The 23,497-nt window shown below is 35.6% G+C and overlaps 1 protein-coding gene across 1 annotated transcript in view; it reads right to left on the bottom strand.

The window, feature by feature from the left end:
• LOC145248805 (vacuolar protein-sorting-associated protein 36-like) overlaps positions 1 to 16,351 on the bottom strand; it is a 109,108-nt gene extending 92,757 nt beyond the window's left edge. Inside the window, exon 1 of the mRNA XM_080110457.1 lies at positions 16,189 to 16,351. Within this exon, the coding sequence (XP_079966583.1) occupies positions 16,189 to 16,284 (96 nt within the window). The 5' untranslated portion in view covers positions 16,285 to 16,351. The remainder of the gene's footprint in view (positions 1 to 16,188) is intronic.
• Positions 16,352 to 23,497: the final 7,146 nt, after the last annotated feature.

The raw sequence follows: 23,497 nt of genomic DNA, 5'->3' as shown, positions 1-23,497 counted from the left end.
ATGCAAGCTCTGGCAAAAACTTGTTTTCTGGAATGGATTAAGTAGTAACATTGATAAAGTAATACAGCAATGAAGCATATGTCAAGAACACGTGAAATCTTAAACTGCCAACTCCCTCATGCCGCATGAGATCCCAGTACCATAGGAAGTCATGGTCACGGATATTTTTAATTTGAACAGGCACAATTAACCCCTCATTGTAGATTACTACTCAAAATACACCTTCATCCACAAACTAAGGGAATTTTGCAGTGAGGAAGTTATCAATCTGACCAAGCAAATCTTTAGTGAGCATGGAGTCCGATAAAGGCTTATCAGCAACAATAGGTTACATTTCAGAGAATTTGCTAAAGAATAGGCTTTTGAACTAATTACCTCTTCTCCCAGATTTCCATAACTGAACGATATGGTAGAATGGTGTATACAGACTGTCAAAGCAGCTATGAAGAAGGCCATAATAGGCAACCAAGATATAGGCACGAGTCTATGATGGATCATGTAATCTCATTTCCGAGAAAAACACTATTTAATCATAAGCTTCTTAGCAATCTCCTCACCAAATGACTCAACAACAATATTCGGAAATAGCAAATTCAAGATTGCCTACTCCACAGACAGTTGTTGCAGAGAAGGCAACATGAACATGTAAAGGACCTCATGGACCTGAATACAAGACAGCTGTTACAAGACCAAGACACAAGAAAAGGGCTCCAGCAGTTGTCAAACAAGCCTGCACTGAACCACAATCCTACATTGTCGAAACTACAACAGGACAGGTTCTACCCAGAAACTACAGATATTTCAAGGAAGATGTCACCAATGCTGATAAAATACAGACATTTCTCCATAAAATATCTCCACATTACACTGCACCTCCACATACTAACAACCCAAACATGCATCCTGCAGAAACAACCAACACACACACACCAGTATCGACACCCCATCCAAAGTAACCCACAAAACTTTAAAAAAAAAAAAATCATACTTTGTTCATCTTTGGGTCTTGTTTTGACTGATCTTGAAAGCTGCAAATGACGATTTATCCCAAGGAAACAACCAGAAGTCTCAAATTTATTTTCAGCAACTTTTCTTCCAGTTGTTGTAAGTTGTTGCTTACATTCTGACTATATCTTACAGTGGACAGCTTTGCTGGTGTACAGGATTCACAGCCCCTGGGTCACTAGCGGACTTCCTGATCTGTCTCATTTCAACTAACACCAAACTGACTAAACTGAAATATATATACTCTACGTGTATATAAAAAACTATTTTCCTTCTACTTAGGTCATCAATACACACATTACTATATGACCATCGCCTGATATCTATCACATATTCATTTATTATTTATCAACTAAAATTCCCAACTTGCCTGGTTTATGTTAAAATTCCACAGTTGCATTTTTTCACATTCACCATCTAGTCTTTGATAACAATAAGTTTTAAGATCACCCAGCATTGCCTAGCAGTGCCCAACATAACACAATGATAACACACTAACCGGAACAATTACTATGTTGGGTTGTGTCACAAGACTTCCCTCAAAATATGACCTATAGTTAAGCTATACATGGTAACTTTCATTAATGAACTCTACACAAACAATTCTTCTAGTGAAAGAGGGATGTCATGATAGGAGTTCCGTTTCTTGACTAGGAGTTACTTGCCCTTGAATAAAGTGGGTCCGCTTTGTTATAATTGCTAAGATTTCATCCTAACCCAACATGACACAAAATTCATAGAGCCCTTTCCAAGTTATCAATAACAGTAGCTGCGTAAAAAAAGAAAACTTGACAGCAGGAGCAGCAACAAAAATTAGAGAATGAATGTTAAAAATGTGTTTCTAAATAACATTCTTTCAGCATGTTACTTTCTCTGCATAAATATCTCATACAATAAATCCAGTTCCGTAAGACTCCATTTGGTTAAAATCTTGATTTAACTAGAATATTTACACATTTCAAGCATGTTTTCAGACTAGAGGGTTAACAAATTGATTTTAAATCAAAATTGTTTCTCATTTGTTAGCATTAAGAACAAAACAATCTTTATCGTCTATATAGAAATTTTTACTTGGTTTCCATCTTAAAATTTTTTGAAATGACCACTTTACAGGTTTTTGGGTATGCAAAAAACGAATATCGCATTTAAATTTTCTGCAAATAAGCAGTTTAACTGCGATATTCGTTTTCAGCATACCCGAAAACTAATAAAATAAAAACAGTCATTTTAACGGGAAATGTTAAGGTCGAAACCAAGTAAAAATTTACCCAATCTCTTACTGCATTCTGCTCAGACCATAGATCTTTACATTTACAAAAAGAAAAGAAGAAAAAAGAAAAAAAAAGAAAAAAAAAGAAAAAAAAAGAAAAAAGAAAAAAAGAAAGAAAAAAATAGGAAAAAAAGAAAAAGAAAAAAAGAAAAAAAAAGAAAAAAAGAAAAAAAAAGGAAAAAAGAAAAAGTCATTTGCTTACTTTTACTCCATGGCTGTGCAAAATTCCAAAGTGATTTTGACGCCTTTAAACTGTCATTTAGAACAGGTTTTCTGCTTAAAATGAAAATTGCTATGGCAAATGCTTACTTTAAGTGAAGAAGGCAGAAAAAAAGGGGTTGTAATTCTTACATGACTGGAGGGAACATTAAAATGGATCACACCCAATTAGAATAAAATAAATTTTAAAAAATAAGTATTATTTTTACATTTCCTGTGTGCAAAATTCATAAATTTTACAATTAGGATTTAATATCAAAGTGTTCTCACATTTTTAAAATGAAAAAATTAATTTATTGATCGAAAATATATTTTAATGTCTTAAATGAAATATAGATTTTTAAAAACAGTTTTTGCAGAATTAAAGAAAAAAAAATCATTCTATTCTGAAGAATCTACTATTTAACCTTTTTTTATTATAAAACTTGTGAAAAATGCTGTGTTATACAGCGGATTTCAAAATGTAACAAAAATTTAAATTTCGTTTCATTTTAATCTTTTTTCTTTTAAATTGCACCCCCCCCCAAATCGAAAATAATTGATGAAATAATAGGTATGTGCAAAATGAATACTGATGCTCAAAATGAATAAACATTTTGGCCCCTTCCTTTACTTAAAAACCCACCAAAAATCAGGAAATTAACTTTTAATGAAATTTTCAGTATTTATCAAATAATGATTGCGGATTTTTTTTTTTTTTTTTACTCATGTTCACACCTTACAAAGCATATCGCTACTTGGACGTAAGGGGCTACTATTTGGGCCCATGTCTAGGAAAGATTAACAAGATATTTGTTTATGTTACATTTAAACTTCTGCATATGAGTACATCCAGGGAGCAAGCAGCAGGAAGGGAATTCCAAAGGCTAACTCTTCAATGGAAGAAACTATTAGAATAGAAAGCTTTCTGGCTCTTAGGGACAACAACAGTGAAGAGATGAGATCTTATTGCCAAGCGGGTTTGTCGGGAATATGTACGTCGAAGGGATACAAATGAAACGAGTTCATCAGAACACATTCCATTGAAATATTTGTAAAACAGGCACATTGATGCCACCTTGCAGCGATGAGACAGGGTCTGTGGCTTAGTTGATAAAGTGGGACCGACTAGATTGACAACTCTTTTTTGAGCTTTATTTAAGAGGGAGAGACAAGTGGTAAATGCACTAACCCAGGTGTGGCAACAATACTCCATGCTTGGGAGAATGGTGGCCTTGTAAAGGTACAGGATACTCTCAGGCGTGAGTAGTCTTCTAGCTCGACACAGGGAACCCACTTTCTTTGCAGCAGCTTTCTCAATGTCCTCTATCATATTTGTTCCAGTTCATATTGACTGCAAATGTTAGGACGAGGAGTTTGAAGGTAAAATTCTCAGGTAGGGTGCTATTTGTCATGGATATAGGCGGTTGGAGAGGCGTCTTGTAATTGTTAAAGGAGAGCATGATGACTGTTTTCTTTTCAAAAATGAAAACGCTGAATTTTATTTCAAGCAAAATCAATTCATATTTGCAGCCGTGAAGGACGTCTTATTATAGCAGTTATGTTATGAATTTTGTAATATTTCTTTTCAAGATGCAAGTGCTAATATTATATTTATTTCAGTTTTTAATCTTTATTTTTATTTCATTATTTTATTAATTGTGTAAATGGCTTTCTCGTTGAAAAATGTGCCGATTCTATCTGGCAAGTTCATTTGGAATATGTAGTTTTATTTTTTTTTATAATAGATTTTTCTTGTCCATAAATGTTTATATTTTCCAAGTTGATAGCATAACAGATTTGGCAATTGTATTCATTTTCAGTTAGTGAGAGAGGAATCTTTCACCATACTTTTTCCTAAACACACCAAATGAACTTTTATTAAGTACAATACTTAATTTTTTTTTTTTTTTAATGGAGAGTAGACAATGCATTATAGATGCGTTATCGGCAGCTCCCGTTACTCTCACTTCTCTTTATTTGTCACTCCATCCTTGTATTTTAATGAGTGATTTTTCTGAGAAAGGGAGAAGAAAAAGCTGTATTCTAGGTTGGCAATATTTTGCGTGAACAGCCGCCAGATGTCTGAAATTTTCTGTTTCTATGTCCGTCCTTGTTGCCATGTCACTAGTAAGGGTGCTGGAGATAAACATTTTATCTGGGCTGACGTTATCCGCCTGATAGTCAGGGACCTGAACCTTGGATTAACCACTAAGGAGGCTGTCCTATCAGCAGGTGCAAAGTACTGGGGCTGCTGTATTGCCATTTGGTGAATGGATTCTGGACCATGCAGTAGCTTCTGGTGGGGCCTCTCGATGCAATATTAGTGGGTAATAGTTATGGTTTTACCTTTTCATGTGCTACAAAAAAAAAAAAAAAAAGAAATATTTCTTCATTTCTATTTCTCTCTTACTTTCCCTCTCTGCCCTGCTTCAAGCAAGTCAGTCAACCTAATCCACAATTCCCAAAACTCCATGAAAAGTTTCAATAAAAAATACACGATTAAACCCGGATCTCAAACTTCTAATATAGACTCCCACTACCATGTCTCCTTCTCAATCATCAGGGGTCTATGTTCTAACCTTCCAGAGGTTGAAACCCAATTACAGGAGACTAAACTAGATATATTCTTTCTAAGTGAAACTGGCATTGGACAGACCATTTCTCTAGATGAGTTTGTAATTAAAGGATACTCTAATTTAACTTCCAAATCTGACCCCCATGATCGCTATGGCCATGGAATATGTGCCTATGTAAAAGATGGGTTTTCATGTGGTAGGGACATCTCCAGAGAAGATCCTAACTTAACCTATATGTACTTCCAGGTTGCATTCGCTCAAGCTACATTTATATTTGCTCTCCATCGCCCCCCCCTCCACAACAGCGGAGTTACTATCTTTAAAAGCATATCTGAGAAAATTGACAACATCCTATCTGCTTATCCTTCAGCTAATATTCATGTCTGTGGAGACTTTAATGTTCACAATGTGGAATAGTTAACTCACTCAAACAAGACCGATGATGAGGGGAGGTTCTGTCATGATTTCTCCATTGCTTATGACCTCACTCAGATTGTTCATGAACCCACCCATGTGCCCGATACTGACGGCCAGTATGCAAGTCTCCTAGACCTTTTTCGCACAACTTGCCCTGAACTGCGTTCAGCTTCCATTCTGTCTCCACTTGGATCTTCCGACCACTCAATTGTATCAGTTAAGATAAAAATGAAATGTAATAAATCCTCAGATGTACCTTGCCATCGTACAGTATATTGATACTCTATGGCTGACTGGGATAGATTCCGTACATTTATATCAGATCTACCTCTGCGTTTCAGGTTTAAAAAGGATGTGTCCTCTATAGTATCAGACCTGACAGAATGGTTAATTGTAGGTATAGACTGTTTAATACCCTCAAAACAATTCCAGCAAAAACCTAACAGCCAGCCGTGGTTCTCTCCAGAATGTGCTGCTGCCATTGCGCACAGAAATCACTTTTTCTATTATTTCCAACGTAATAGATGTACTGAGACTAAAGCTGCTTTCAGGACTGCCAGCAACCACTGTAAAAAAGTCATAAAGAACGCAAGAGTTATATGCTCAGTCCTTTAAATCCAAAGTAGCTGAGCAGCAGCTTGGTTCCTACCAGTTTTGGCAAATAGCAAACAGAATCCTGAACAGAAATGTGTGCTCTATCCCAACCATCATCAATGGACCAGAGATAATCTTGTCAGCATCAGACAAAGCCAAACTCTTTGCCAAGAACTTTGCAGCTAATTCTAATCTTTGCGACCAAGGCTGCCAACCTACAATATTTCCTCCTGTGTCAGAAAACATGCTATGTGATATACAAATATCTGTACGTGATGTTTCCAAGCTAATCAAAAACCTTGATTCCAGTAAAGCAACCGGCCCTGGTGATATTCCTAATTATAGTAATCAAAAGACTTCAACCAGAATTGCGCCCATCCTTACAAAGCTGTTTAAACGTTGTCTTAAGGAGAATTGCTTCCCGTCACCCTGGAAAATCTCATAAGTATGCCCCATATTTAAGAATTCAGGTGATCGTTTATCACCCTCACAGTACATGCCAATAAGTCTCCTATGCGTCATGAGTAAGTTGCTGGAATTTGTGTTAAAAAGAGAAGTAATCAACCATCTCAGAAAAAATAACCTTTTTAGTGACACGCAATATGGTTTACGTTCTGCTAGATCTACAGCAGATGTGCTTACAGTTATATCTCATAGGATTAGCGAATCTCTAGATGGAGGCTTCCTTTCTAGGGCAATTACTCTTGACATAGCAAAGACCTTTGATAGAGTATGGCATAAAGGTTTACTTCACAAGATCTCCAGCTATGGTATAGCTGGAAATGTCTTCTCAATTATTAAATCATTTCTCTCTGAAAGGTTCATAAGAGTAGTGGTCGATGGGCAGAAATCAGGGGCTCTCAGTATTAATGCTGGAGTCCCTCAGGGGTCCATCCTGGGCCCAACTCTCTTCCTGATTTACATCAATGATCTTTCAAATCACATCCTTACATCATTCGTAGACATTTATGCTGATGACAATGGTAGCACATCTAAGACCGTAAACAACCAAGTTCTCTCTGATTCTCACTCCTCTGATCTTGAGCAAGTGGTACAACGTGGAAAGGAGTTGCTGGTTACTTTTAATGCATCTAAAACCAAGCTCCTATCTTTACATCATCAACACTCTGATCCTCATCTGGCATCAATTTAAATGAATGGCTCTCGTCTTGGGGAGGCCTCATGTTTTGACAAGCTTCTTGGCTTGACTTTTACTCCTGATCTTAAGTGGAACACATACATTAAAGCTGTTGCCAAGGCCGCTGGAAAAATGATGGGATCCTTCTATCGATCAAGTAGATATCTCACTGCTGATGCAATTCTCTATCTATATAAGAGCCAGGCAGATCCAAGGATGGAGTACTGTTGCCACATCTGGGCAGGAGCTGCTAGAAAGGACTTATCCTGCCTTGATAGAGTTAAAAATAGACTTCGTAGCCTTGTAGGGGATGTCCTTTTCTCTTCCTTGCAACCTCTTTCTCACAGAAGAGATGTTGCAAGTTTGTCTCTGCTTTATCATTATTTTCAAGGCAAGTGCTCGGCTGAGCTCCATTCTATGGTCCCCCCTTGCCAAACTTTTACAAGAAACACCCATTTAGCAAAAATCACTATCAATATTTCCCCCACTCTTTATCTGTACCTAAACCTAAACGTAGATTCCATGAGCAAAGCTTCTTTATTAGAACTGCACACCTATGGAATTGTCTTCCGTTTTCCTGCTTTCCAGCTGATTACAATATGGTTGTCTTCAAGTCTAACCTAAACAAGTTTTTGATGAGCCGTTCCATATAAGTTAATAAATTTACCAAATTTCCATTACTAATGATTACTATATTGTCCAAGTTCTACCTATATTCTTTAACTCTTATCCTTAAGTGTCCTCTTGGCCTTGATAAGTGGTGATGCCTATGCAAAGAAAAAAAAAAAAAAGAGCAGCTTAGTTTTACTAGCATTAAATGTTACCATCCATTTGTGGCCCATTCCACTATAGTCTGGAGGTCATTTTCTAACAATTCTGCCATAGTCTTAGATTTATGTACATCTGTTCTTCCCTCATGCATATTATAGAGCGTAGTATCATCAGTAAATATACCCATCTTAGACACAATATTATCAGGGAGGTCGTTCATGAATATCAGGAATAATAATGGTCCAAGGATCAACCCCCGAGGCACTCCCACATTAATGTTATACTGCTTGAATGTACATCCGTCAATAACAACCTGTATGCTTCTATTATCTAATTAATTATATTTAGTATACATCAAATTATACCGTACAATTTAATTTTATGCCAGACTTTGTCAAAGGCCTTGGATATATCAAGGGCTACAGCGCTGGCTTCACCCGCCTTATCCAGTACATGGTAAATGCGTTCAGATGACTTAAAATACCTGCAGCAGAACGACATTGCCTGAATCCATACCGTTTGTTAAAGAGAAGATTTGCTTTTGCAAGGTGGTGAACTAGTGCTTGATTAAGGTCTCAAAGATTTTAGCGAAGGGTGGGAGGAGACTAATGGGGCGATAATTGAGAGGGTCCGTTCTTTCACCAGAATTCTTGTACACTGGTACCACAGAATAATTAACCCATTATTTTTATTTAAATTCTAGTGAAAACGTATTATTTTTTTAAACCAAAAAATACGTTTAAAGTTATGGTTTTCAGTAGTAAAAAGAAAAAAAAAATGCATGAATTTATTTTGGCTCTTTTTATGAAAATAATTATAACAATTAAAAATATAATTTAATTTTTACAGGAACATAAGGAAAAAAATCCCTAAAGTCCGTATTAACGAAATCGATATAACTTGATGAAAAATTAATTTCTCAAACTACCTATATTATCATTGAATTATGCAGTGTTTATTTAATATTTTCACAGAAAAAAAATTTATAATTGCCAAAAATATTTTTACTTTTTCTTTTATGGTTACATTTTTTAATGTAATCTTTATATGTAAGATTCTAATATTTTCATTGCATGCATGATATAACGTATAATCATCAATGTAAGATAATTTTCATATAGTCTTGGAAAATAAAGTAAAAAAAAAATATATATATATATATTTTTTTTTACACGAAAGTCACCGCTTATCAAGGCCTGGAAGCCACTCAGGTATAAGTGTTATTGTGTGTACAGTAATCAATGTGATAGTATCGTAGTAATCGTTAGTATTGGAGATTTAATAAAGTGTCTTACTTAAGGGGGCGGTTCATCAGGAATTTGTTTATGTTGGACTTAAAGACATCCAAGTTGTAATCTGGTGGGAAACAGGCAAACAGAAGAGAGTTCCATAGTCGTGCACTTCTAAGAAGCTTTGCTCATGGAATATATGCTTTGATTTAGGCATAGATAAAGAGTGGAGAAAATTAATGACAGTGGTTTCAGCTAGATGGGTGTTTATAGTGAAAGATTGGCAAAGGGGGGACCAGAGATTCGAGCTCAGATGAGCACTTGCCATGGAAATAATGATAAAACAAAGACAAAGCTCGGCTTCTGTGGGAGAGAGGTTGCAGGAAAGAGAAAAGGGCATCCCCCACTAAGCTACAAAGTCTATTTTAAACTCTGTCAAGGCAGGATAAGCTGCTTCTAGCAGCTCCTACCCAGATGTGGCAGCAGTACTCCATCCTTGGACGTAATTGGCTTTTATACAGATGGAGAATTGCATCAGTAGCGAGATATCTTCTGGAGTGGTAGAAGGATCCCACCATCTTCCCAGCGACCTTGGCAACAGACTTGATGTACGTGTTCCATTTCAGATCAGAAGTAAATGTCAAACCTAGAAGTTTGTCAAAACATGGAGTCTCCAAGACGAGAGCCATCCATTTCAATTGATGCCAGATGGGGATTAGAGCGTTGATGATGTAAAGATAGGAGCTTGGTTTTAGATGCATTCAAAGTAACCAGCCACCTCTTTTCCCATTGTACTACGCACTCAAGATCAGAGGAGAGAGAACTTTGTCATTTACGGCCTTTGATGCGTTGCCATAGATGGTCGTGTCATCAGCATACATGTCAACAAATATAAGTAGATGTTTAAGTATGTGTTTTGAGAGATCATTGATGTAGATCAGGAAGAGAGTTGGGCCCAGGATGGACCCCTGAGGGATTCCAGCATTAATACTGTAGGCCTCTGATTTTTGCCCATCAACCACTACTCTTATAAGCCTATCAGGGAGAAATGATTTAATAATTGAGAAAACATTTTCAGTTATACCGTAGCTGGAAATCTTGTGAAGTAGGCCCTTATACCATACCTTATCGAAGACCTTTGATATGTCAAGATTCAAAACAGGGACATACAAAAATCATTAAATTAAAAAATGGTAAAAATTATACGAGCGTTCCATGTCGGTAAGTACAGATGCACATTTCTTTAAAGAAAACCCATCAGTTTTGACCACCTACTTCTCCCTCCAACTATATGACGTTATTTTCAGATACGCCTGTTTGTGCCAGTTAACTTTAAATTTTTTGTTAAGTGTGTAATTCTTTCAATAATTTTATAAATTGTTTTCTTTCTATTTTGAATTCTGTATGAATATTAAATAATGGTGTTAACTTTTTTTTTTCAATGAATAAATTGTCAGTATAATTAATGAATTTAACATTTATGCAGATTGTCTTTCAAGTTTAAATTCTATTAATAATTGTCTGAACTTTTTTTAATGAATAAATTATCATTGTTACTTAGTAAATTTAATTGACCTTTCAACACTTAAAATGCACTTGTAGTTTTATTAAAAAAATAATTTGATGCATTTAGAGTAGCCGACGAAATGGGGGTAAAAAAAAAACATTACCGAAGGCAAGCTATCTTTCTACATAACTAGATAAGTTTTTTTTGTGTGTGTGTTCTTATTTTTAAGTGTTTTCTGTTTTTGTCTGTTTAAAAATAAAGCTAGCAGAAAGCCTGCATATTTAAAATGAAATAAAAGGTCTTATATCCCATGATTATTAATTAATAAATACTGACATTTTCATTACAATTGGTTGATTTCCTGAAGTTTGAATGAAGGGATGGGTTTGCGACTAAAAAAAAAAAAAAAAAATTAAAAAAAAAATAAAAAAAAGAAATCGCTCGATGTCACAGAACAATGTTTAATAATGAAATTATGTTCATTGTGTGCTTCCATACTTTTTCATTTTTGCCGCCATATTATTTTTTGACACAATAAACAAACTTTGCTGTTACCATTGCCAAATTTTTGGATAATTAGTACTTTTATTTTAGCAAAAGTTAAGTACATTTATTGTATTAATTATCTTAAGACTAACTTAATATTTCACTTGAAAATAATTCAAGAAACTTATATTTCTCTTGTCAGAAAAATATAAAGACAATCTTTATCATAATGAATTTTTACATGAAATGTACGGTTTCTCAGATTTGAGATAAAATTATTCCATGTATTTTTTATTTCACATCCTATTTTTAAGTTGTACTTTCAAAGTTGTAATTTTTCAAACAATCAAAAAGTAACCGAAACTTTAAAAAATATTATTATTAGCCGGCATTCAAAACCATGTCCCCTACCCAGTTCTTTATTCTTTAATAAAGTTCAAAGTTCTGCTGCTGTAGGTGTATCAGAATTTTGGGGGAATTTTTGACACCCCCAACACAAAACTGAATAACATAAACTCGTAATTTCTCATTTAAAAGTGATTTGTTTATTTTCTTGATGGATTATACTTCCAAAATAAACTATTAAAGTTGTATAAAAAGTAATAGAAATATTATTTTTTATCTTTCAAAAATCAGTGTTTACAAAGTGCCGGCACTCTTCTAGGAAGCCACTTTTATATGTAATGAAATCAATTGATTTTTACAAGTTAAATATTTTTCAATTTTTTAACTTTAAAATCTCTCAAAATTTATCTATTGATTCAATTTTTACAATATTTTCAGGGTCAATGGGAAATTTTATGCTCTTTCCAATAAACCGAATATAATATTTTAGACAAACGTTTTTTTTTTTTAATTCCCCCCATTTTGAAATGTCTATTTAGATTTACATAATTAATGTAACAAAGTTTTATATATCACAAATTGAACATAAAAGGTCAATAAATAAAATATTCAAATTTCAAACCAAAAAACGAACAGTTTTTTGCCAATTTACCTGTAAAGTTCAAAGTGTAAATCCTTTTTTTTTTTTTTTTCGAAAACCAGGTGGATTTTTTTTTTTTTTTAAGTTGGAGTTTATTTTATACTTATAATTTTCCATTCAATATTGGATGCTGAGGATATTTTATTCTATTTTAGTCATTGTTTTGTTTTTTCCAATGTTTAAAAAAAAAAAAAAAAAAGTTCTGGTATTTCTCTAAGATAGTAAAAAAAAAAAAAAATCAAAAATAAGTCGTCAAGGTCAAAATCCATAAATGAAAAATATACACTTTGCAAGTATGGTAGCACAATAATGACTTCTACTGAAATATGTGAAAAGTACACAAGGGATATTAGGCTTCATTGAAACGGCCCCCCCCCCTGCCATACTTCCTTACATATCAAAGTGAGAATTCTTTTTACATACAGGTATTTTAATGGCTGATAAACAAACGTCGGAGACACGGTACTTGGTTGAAAAATCCTTTCATTTAAAAAATACATGGAATATAATATATAAATATAATTAAATTCTCATACCGGAACATTAGAAGCAATCAAATATTAATAATTTGAAACAGGTAAGTGATTTTTTCACAGTTAGATATATATATTACATCCACACGAGTTACTTTTGTTTTTCGTTAACTTTTTTTTAATAAAACCGATGAAAAAAAAAAAAAAAAAAATTGTATATTTTTTTCGGTGAAACCTTCTATGATATTAAATTTTAGTCTTTCCTCATTTTATTGAAATAAAAATTATGATTTGAAATTACATTGTTAGAAGTTTGTATACATGGAGAGTCTATTTAATGAAAAGTTTTCAATGGCAACTTGTCCAAAAATTCTGGCTGCTCTAGCAGTGTCAGAAATCGCCATTAAAAATGCGTGATAAAAACTTGAATAATTAGACTTACTATCTTTCGAAGCTTATAACTACTTGAAAAATGTAATTAAAGCCCTAATTTTTTTTTTTTTCAATAAAAGGAGCAAAGACCAAATTTTAAAATAATAACAGGTTTAATAGCAAAATATGCAATATTTGTTTTTTTTAAATCGGTTTTCTTTAAAAAAAGATTTCAAGAAAATCAACGAGTTTTAACTTACTTCAAATATAATAAGAAAAATTACGAGTTATGTATATTTTATTCGCAGTTTTGTGTTAAGGGTGTCAGAAATTCCCAAAAAAATCTAACATGCATTGCTTATAAATAAAAGTTATTTAAATTTCTTTGTTTTGTATTGTTTAAAAATAAAATATTTATTCAGTAATTGTTAAATTGACAAAAAAATGAAACTCTTTAATCAATCATATTGACGTCTTAACGATAACCTTATTAATGATGTGACCCCTTTTAATGTCCCCTCCACTCCAGTCGTGTAAGAGTTACAACCCCTTTTTCTGCCTTTTTCGCTTAAAGTAAACATCTGGGTAATCTCCAAAAATATTGTTAGGGCTTACAACATGGCCGCCAGAAGAGTCACGTGATCCGGTTGATCCAAATCATGAATCGTGCAAATGGAAAACGCAGCCTTGAAGGCAAACTTTGACAAACAATCACAATTTGTTTGTATTTAATTTTTTGTTGATATAATGTTGTTATAAAAATAGGCAAACTTTGAGAAACAATCTTAGGTTGTTTTTAGTTAAAACAGTGTTTATAAAAAGTATTTTATTCAGAACAAACAAGTGGTCGACTGGTCGACGGAACGCAATTGAACCATGACAATTCCTGGAATTGAACCACGACGATTCCTGAAATTGGAACTGCTACCTACCTCAGAGAATTACAAAAATATCAATGGCCCTTAACGTATCACCCTTGTTCCTCGTGTTCATGACAATAACGCTATACTTGGCGAAACTATGACATTGTCTCGGCTAATGTTAGCAATGCCAGATGACGTGCACATATTGACATGGCTTGCACAGAGACGTCTGATAGCCAATTCATGCAATTGTCAAATTTGTGGGTCACCATGCGTGTTGGCTCGATATTCCGAATCCAAGGATGGTTGGAGATGGCGTTGCCGAAACGATGGATATCGTAATACAATTAGAACGAACTCTTTTTTTCAAAGAAGCAACCTCAATCTAAGAACCATTGTAATAATTATGTATATGTGGAGCATGGATTTTCCACAAAAAACTATGGCAACAGAAAGTGAGGTGAGTGCCAACACAGTGAGCGACTGGTGCAACTTTTTGAGGGAAGTGTGCACTCAGTACATTGAACAAAACCCAATTCAATTGGGGGGTGTAGATGAGACCTGGACCCCAAAAGAGGTTGAAATTGATGAAAGCCATTTTTACCCTAGGAAATATCACAGAGGAACTGTCCGACGTAGCCATTGGGCGTTCGGCGCCATCGAACGAGGCTCTAAGAATTGCCTTTTGATCGAGGTTCCAGACAGAAAACGTGAAACTCTGGTCCCTATAATTCGCCAATGGATCTTACCCGGGACTCGTATAATAAGCGATGGGTGGAGCGCTTATGCAACCGTAGCAGACATTGACTTTGGTATTTACAGCCACGATGTTGTTGTCCACGAAAGAAATTTTGTGGAGCCTAACGACGCGACTCAACTTATTGAAAATACGTGGATGCGAGCGAAGAAAAAACTTTGTCGTCAATTCGGTACATCAAGGGCTCTCTTCACTTCATATTTAAATGAATTTATGTGGCGTGAAAGAGTCGGCCCAAATAAATTTTGTGAGCTAATTTGTTGCATCGCCTCCATCTATTCTGTCTAAATTTATAAAATGAAAATTAAAAATATAAACTGTTTTTTTTTTACATCATATTTTTATAACATTATATCTTAAAAAAAATGAACACCTTGTTTTAAATACCATTTTTATGAAAAACTCTGAATAAAATATTTTTTATAAACACTGTTTTAAAAAACAAACATACTGTAATTGTTTCTCAACAAAAAATTAAATGACCGTTCTAAATAAATTATTTATTATTATGATATTGAAAAACTGTTTTTGTACTTAATTATTATGCTTGTTTGTCAAAGTTTGCTTTAAATTTGCGTTTTCCGGTTTCTTAATATGGCGATTCATGTTTTGGATCAACCGGATCACGTGACTCTTCTGGCGGCCATGTTTTAAGCCCTAACGGTATTTTTGGAGATTGCCAACATCTGCCGTTGGTACTCATGCACTTTTGTTACCGTGCTGAAATAATAACGTTATCTATAACATAAATCTCACCTGTGTTTAAATGCATGTATGTATTATGTATGTCTGCCTAAAACTTTCGACAGAGGCAACGGATTTTCACGAAATCGATATCATTTTAAAGCTCGACCCTTCGGACGACGACTGTTGAAAAATTGGCCCAAACCAAATTCCTTCATCCTCAACTGAACAGAACACTTTTCTACAGGGAGGGGTCGCCTTTTTCGCCCATATTTTCGAAACTAATCCCCTCTTTTCGATTGTATTGCCTTAATTTAAACATACGTCACTTCCGGTTTGGCGATGGGCGCAACAGCAAAGACGTCAGTTTTTTTTGTTTTTTTTTTCCCACGTTCTTTGCCTCCTTCACGATACGGTTTCAAGCCTGCTTGCTAACTACCACTTTTTTTTTTTTTTTTTTTTGCTCAACACACACCTCCAAACACCCGGGCAACGCCGGGCACCCAGGCTAGTTATTTAGAAAGCCATTCTTAACATGGAGAGGGGAGTGTTTTTGATATATTCTCTACTTTCACTTAATTTAATACAAAAGATATCCGTAAAACTTGAAAATACTATTAAAAAAAAAAAAATAGCGCGGTAACAAAAGTGCATAAGCACCTGGCAGTTTATAGGTTAAAGCCAAGTATTATGCTTCATATGTGTTTCCGAAATAAAACTTTTAAAAAATGTACTTTGGACCAAAAATACGTGAGACATAAGGGAAATTAGTTTTATTTTGTTGTTTGTTTTTAAATTATTTTTCGTATATATAATTGATTAAATAATCGTTAAAAAATAAAAAGGCAACACAAACTCACCTTTTCTTGTCCGTCGTAAAGAGCTACACCGGATTTTTGCACAACCAAATTCTCATCGAGGGTTAACTGCCCATCACACCATTCGAACCTGTCCATAATTTAATACTTGTTCTTCTTGAGACAAAATTTGACAACAAATCTTTCTCGATTAGTAATGACTAGCACAAGGGAGAACACTCTCACAGACTAATAATAGCAAGGGAGGTAAATTATTTGTGACACTAAGCGCCAAAGTCATTATGTAAAATTAAATTTGAGAAGAGTATTATTGGGCTCAAAATCCGCCGGAAAAAACTTCGCGGGTTTGTATTACTGTACACATAGCTTCGAAAAAGTTGTCAAAAAACAAATATATAACAAATAAATGTTATCAAAGGCAAGATAAGTTACTTTTCTACCAAACTGGATATATTTTTTGTGTTTTTATTCAATGTAACATATTTATTCAGCTCAAAAAACATGCAGTGTTTACCGATGTATTAGACAATTAAAAATGGCGGCCGACTCTCTCTTAAACACGGTAAGTTCGAGAAAAGGTGTTATAAATAATAAACTAGACAAAATACTATTTAAAAAACACCGAATATATGTCAACCTATGTCACGGTAATATATATTGAGCGAATTTCTAAGAGTATTTTGTCTAGTTAATTATTTATAACACCTTTTCCCGAACTTACCGTGTTTAAGAGAGAGTCGGCCGCCATTTTGAATTTTCCAATACATCGGTAAACACTTGCTTCATCAATCCATCTCTTTGCCATTCAAGTCAGCTTATCAGTCAAATTCTGCTCCAATGGAACTAAGGTAATGTCAACCTGCAAACTGTATTTGTCAACTAGATGCTTTATTATCGCTAGTCTGCTTCATATCAACATTTCACTTGTGGCCTTAGTCCTAACTCATGCCTTTCCCGTGAAGGTGTCAGTCAACCAGTGGAAAACACACAATGAGTCAGTGTGAAGATGTATGAGCTTGGCCTGCCACTGCAGCACAAGATTAAGGCCTTTCAGCATAGCATCAAGTCTGCCAAATTGATATACTAGGCATCATGTTTCAGACGAAGCCAGCACAAATCTTCTACAACATTACCTAATCGTCCAAACACTATACCTGTAACCAAAGAATTCATGTAAACCCATGCATTCAGTTTGTGTCCGGATACATGCCACTCTCCTTGGGCAGGGTCGTTCCTACATACTTTAGTCAACATTTCGGCCATCATTTACTGGAGAGAATCGTCATTGACTATGTCGTCCCATCCTTTTGTTACTGCACTTGCTAGTCTTTTTAGTACTCCTGTTGTCACTTAGAGCTATCCACAGACAGGTAAATGTCCTACTAATTTACCACAAATAGAAAACGTGATGCACCATGTTAACACACTAGGTAACTCTGGAATTGGGCTGCCTTACTTCCATCGTAAAGTATTACATTCCTCCCAGACCTCATGGCCTAACACAAGCGTCCCATTCTTTAAGTGCTTATGGTCCTTGCTTAAACTAAAAGATTACAATTTCATTTGAACCACATCTAAAGACTATGTTTTCATGAACGTAGATGTCATCAATGTAAGCTGAAGTAGCTTTCACTGTGGTCTCATCTTACATCAAAACAGTTTTAATGATAGCTGTCATTATTAAGGGTGCTATGTTTAGGCCAAAACCTATGCACATCAAACAGTATCATTTTCCCTTGATTATCACTGTCTAAAATGGGCCCAGTGACTCATGGACCCATATTTGTAAGTAGGCTCTCTTCAAATCCAACAATGCTACATTACTCCCTTTTCTGACGCCACTCCCGTAGTTTAGCAGCACACATATCTGCATTTTTGGTAAAAGAATCAACATGCTGATTCAATTCTTGATAATCCATCCTGGGTCGAATTTTGTGTTTAGTCAGTTGCTCAATAGCCATGAGCTGAATTAATTCTTTGGGTGGTCCTAGACGTTCGTGTGGGTATGGTATTAACTAACTGCTATCAATCCATGTCTGAAGTTCTTTATATGCAGCCCGATTCTTGGAAGAAACTGCATACTCTGGAATGGTATTGCACAATCGATCTGGCGATTCGATCATGGTCCATTTCCACCTCGCAGTTCAGATCCTTTCTTTGTCGTCAAACAAAGCCGAGAAGTCTTTTTCTTCAATAGAAATAGCTGCACAGACTTCTTTCCTTCTACCAAGCATTATACCTCTGGCTGCTGTGATCATGACACCTGCTAGATCCATTCCAATTAGTAAGTCATATCCAAGGGTTTTTCCTGCATCACCAGGACGTCAACTTCAGCTGTGTTACCTTTCTTAGTGCAGATTGTGACAGTCCCTATACCACAACATGCTTGAGATATGTGCAAGCACAAAAAAAAAGTAGTAAGCAGGCAGGCAGACAGGCTCGAACCTGTAATGCTAAGAGAAAAAGGAAGTGAAAAAAAAAAGCAAATGGTTTAGTTGCCGTGCATACCATGACATATGATGTTGAACTGTGACAAAATTGGTATAGTTAGAAAGATTGATCTCTCGGATGACAAATATCTAAAAATTGGCCAAAAATATTAATTCTGTGATGGTCAACAGGGGCGAATTTTTAGCGTCAACATTTTTGCAAAGTTATAGGCTTAGTGATCTCAATGTATGTTTAAAAGACATTATTTTCAAGGCCCGTGACATCATAAATCGTCCTGCCCAAGACAGCTAACATGTTAGCTTTTTTCACTTCCTTTTCCTCTTTTGCATTATAGGTTCGAGCCTGGCTACTGTGGCTAATTTTTTTTTTGTGCTCACATGGATACTCGCTGCTATTTTGATTGAAATAATAGTTTTTGTTTTCTGGGGGTTGGTTGCTCAATAGCTTTCGTATACCACTTCTCTCCACCCAAGCGACGCCGGGTAGCCATGCAAGTTCAACATAAATTGAAAATGTTTTACCATGGAATAAGCAGCGAGCAGTTCCCTTCCAAAAGTACTGTATTTTCTTTCAGCATCTTGAAGTCTTCTAGAAAAGAAGGATAATGGTTGCCAACAACCATCAATGAGTTGTTGTAACACTCCTCTGATACACACATCAGAAGCATCTATGAATAATGCAAGTGGTGCGCCTGTCTTGAGAAAAACCAATAATGTAGTGTTTGCTAAGGTCATTTTTAAAACTGAGAAAAAGTGCAGTTCATGTTCAGTCAAAGTAATCCCTTCGCCCTTTTTCTTTCTATTCCGAAGCAGATCGGTTAAGGGCTGTACCAATTCGGTGTAGTGAGGTAAGAATCGTCTGTAAAAATTAATTAAACCCAGAAATTCCCGTAGTTTATGAAGAAAAGTGGGAACAATAAATTGAGCCTGTCCTTATCAATAATATGATCAAGAAAAGATAATGACAAAACACCAAACTCACATTTGTTAAGGTTGATAATCACACCGTATTCTGATGTTACAAGAACAAGTCGCCTGTTCTTGTAAGTGAGTAAATATAAGCTAGAATAGCCAAGGATTCGAACTTGCAAAGCTAGATTTGGAATTGAGAATTCCGATCATAAGTTAAAATAAATAATACGGAATGTTATTGAAAATGGAATGTAGAATTACCATTGTTTAGTTCACATAAAATAATTAGATATCTGTTTATTGAAAAAGGAATGTAATGATGAATTTTGTTTCTGTTAAAGAAATGAAATTAAAATAAGGAATTTAAAAACGGACAATGACAAATGTTTGTAAAGTGTGTTAATCAAAGATTAGGTTAGAGAGTCAGCTTTGTGGAAACATGAGGCGTGTCAGGCCGTGTGTCTGATATGCACGTGTTGATCATGCAATGACGTCATGAGTTTTCAATATAGTTGAAGCTTGGCAAAGGGTAAGGCAGTCAGTCAGTTAGTCAGGGGAGAAGAGAGAAGTCAGTGAGTCAGAGACAGAGCTGACATGGAACCTTGGAAGTGAAGGAGAGAAGAAAGGATCATGTAGAGACTTGAATTCCTTGATGCAAAGCCATATGATCAGTCGAAATGAAATAAACGAACAACTTCATCTTTTTGTACATGCATCTTCGGGTTATGTTATTCAACAAAAGAAAGGTAGGTATTGTGAATTTATATTGTAAGAACTTTTTGAAAATCATCATCTCAAAAATAGGTAAAGAAATATATGCGTCAATGTTATAGAAACACTCCCATTCACAGAACTGTCAATAGTATAAATGTCAAACGCACTATCTCTCGGTCTATCTATCTATATATCATAAATCTCCTCTCATTGTGTATTACATGCCGTCGGCTCTCCTGTATTAACATGTACCTTGTCTCTTTATATATACAGAACTCTCTCTCTCTCTCTCTCTCTCTCTCTCTCTTTATATATGCGCGATATATCTGCACACAACATGAACACCCTACAACTCTCTCTAACAATAACAACAATATATAATACATACGCCATAATTTTAATAAAGATTATATATACATATATAATTTGGTGCCGTGACCAGGATTATATATAACACTGATAGTCTGTAAAATAATTCTTTAAGGTGTTAATTATGCTCTTCTGTGGACAAGCTTGCTACTAATAAATCCTCAATGTACACATAAACGAAAGACAATCCATATGTAACTGTGTCTATGAACCGTGGAAAAGCCTGTGTGGTGATTCTCAATCCAGAAGGCATTATGATGAATTCAAAAAGTCTTAAGGGCTTATTTTTGCCGATTTGTTGATTCTGCCTTGCATTGATAAATCAGTATTGTTATCCAATATTCTCTCACATTTGATGTCGACAAGTGTGCCGAAATGTTGTGAGAAAACTGCCTCAAGTATTGGAAAAAGGAGCTTTGTTACTGTGAATATCCATTGAAATGTGTGCTTTAAGCCTAAGTCTAATGTCATTGATTTGTGATCGTAGGTTGGAATGGGGGAGTAGTTTGCAGCTTGCAAAAGAAACAGTGTTTGTGTGTATCATTCTTTTACAAGCTTGCTTGGGATAACATTCACTTCTACTCCTATATCAACAAGAAAATGTATGCCTGAATTCCTATCAGTGATGTAGAAAGTACGATGCGTACAATGCCAGTCAGGAGTGTCAGTTGCATTTACCACAAATCCATGTCGCTTCCCAATGTTTTAAATGTTTGTGTAAATGCACAGGGAAGTCGGTATCTCACAGCTTTTTCTCCGTAACCCCAATAATAATAGCATAATCGCAAATCACTGTTGTCTTGTCAAGGGTATCTGTTCCAACTCTCAGAGCATTGGTGACAAAAGTCATCCTGTTGAGGACAGTGTGGCTTGTGCTGTCTTGTGGTTAGAGTCCGCATCTGGTTGCTTAACTCCTGTATGCGTTTAGCATACTTTTTGAGCATCTCTCTGATGTCTGTGCTGTCTTTGTTGGCTTTGGATGTGGTGAGGATGATGGTCAAGGTTGCAGTTTGGTTGACTGGGAAGATTGACACTGTGACCTCAATAATTTTGTCAACAAGGTCGGCCAAACTTTCAACTGCTGTTGTTTCCCAAATGGACGCGAGTATCATTTGGACGTTCATTTTAATCAATTCTGACTTAAGAGTGTCATATGTAACTGATCTAGGAGGGGCCAGGATTAAATCACACACTTTGTCCAGTACTTTGTGTGATAGCGACGCCATGCCATGGTTGAGTTTGATAAGCTCACTGTGGATCCTTTGCGTATAAAATTGGGTTTCTAGATGTGCAAACCAAAGTGTAGGATCATTTGCCCAAAACAGCAGGAAGTTAACCAATGCCAACCTAGTCGAATTTGATGACACTGTGTCGTTTTCCATTTTTGTGCCATGCGAGTGTTCTGGTCCATTGCTCATCCAGTAATTCCCCGATCACAATCCGTATAATGCAGGAGTTATGATTTACTGAATTTCGCCATCGTTATTTATTCAGTGACGCTATTCAAAATGAGTGATCATGTCCTGTCTGATTAGTCATCAGTTTCCAGATTCACGAAAAGGTCATCACTGATATGCACAGGTTGCATGTTGCTTTTGTAGTCAGAGTCGTCAGTTATAGTAATTCATGGCGTAGGGGGATTACCAATTATAGGAACTCAGGAGTTACTAATTTGTAAGAGTGTGAGTCGGTGTTCACCAAGTCATAATTGGAATCTATCAATTTTTAGGGCCAAAGTTGCAGGTGCAGGAATCTCTTGAAGGTGAAAGTAGTAGAGTATCCACAGGACCATTAAAGATAAATTTAACAAGATCGCCGATTAATAGAAAGATGCCACCAGATCACATCCTCACATACATAAAATAAAAATATAGAAATAACTCCAGAAAATAACGACACTTGACAAAGAACTCAAAACCACTGTATTAATATGAAATAACAATATTTCTTTGCATGTTAGGAATATTAGTTCAATTGTTCCAATGTAAGTGTTTTCTTGTAATTATGCAGGACTAGCTTAATAAGGATTTGTGAAAATAGCATGGAGTTTAAAATTACTTACGTGGCTTGAAATTAATGTGATTATTTTCTGAGAGAATAACAGTCATTAAAGCATGTAAGCGAAATGCATGTGTGCATGGTCATCACGTAAGAAACAGTAGTTCAAAATAACATTAGTAATTGTCTGTATTTTTGAGATGAGTTGTTTTCATTGATTGAGATTGTCGGACTGACTTCCTCATCTTGGTTGTTATTGTCACAACGTTTCGGCCGTTTTGCCCTCCGGCCTTCGTCAGGTGAACGGTTTGTTAGGAGTCTCGAACCCAACCCTTTATTATTATTACGGGGGTACCGTGTTCGGACTCCAGCTAGGCTTTGGGACATAGTTGCTGATTCTCTGTTTTTTAATGTTACTTTTTCACTGCCTTCGTTCAGGATTGAACTCAGCACCTTTGGGTAACTGTAAACTTTGATACAACGTCTAGGACCACTCGGCCATATGTCACTAGGACAATTCTTAGTTGGTTTTTGTTAATGTTAAACCTATGTTGTTATTCAAGGTTTTCTCTCTCTATCAGAGGTGTCCAAATTGCATTCAGCTCTATGCTTGGTTTGCTCAGTAGGTTGTTATGTCCGAGCATGTGAGCTGTTTCTTTAAGTTTTCTCACTTTCCAGTGGGTCTCTCTGTTTATTATTTTTACTTCATCCCATAGGGGGCGATGATCCCCCCTCTCCATCCAGACATGGTTGGCTATACCCGATTTTTCCGTCTCCCCTTTAGTTACCGCTTTTCGGTGTTCTTCCACCCTTACTTTAAGGGGGCGGCATGTTTCACCCTTGTAAACCTTTCTGCAACTGCATGGGATGGAGTATATGCAGTTTTTGGTCATGTTCTCATCCATGCG

Source organism: Euprymna scolopes, chromosome 27 (genome assembly GCF_053919585.1).
Source record: "Euprymna scolopes isolate OS-2025 chromosome 27, ASM5391958v1, whole genome shotgun sequence".
NCBI lineage: Eukaryota > Metazoa > Mollusca > Cephalopoda > Sepiida > Sepiolidae > Euprymna > Euprymna scolopes.
Note: the sequence above shows the minus strand (reverse complement) of the source record. Positions and strands in the feature narration are given on the sequence as shown.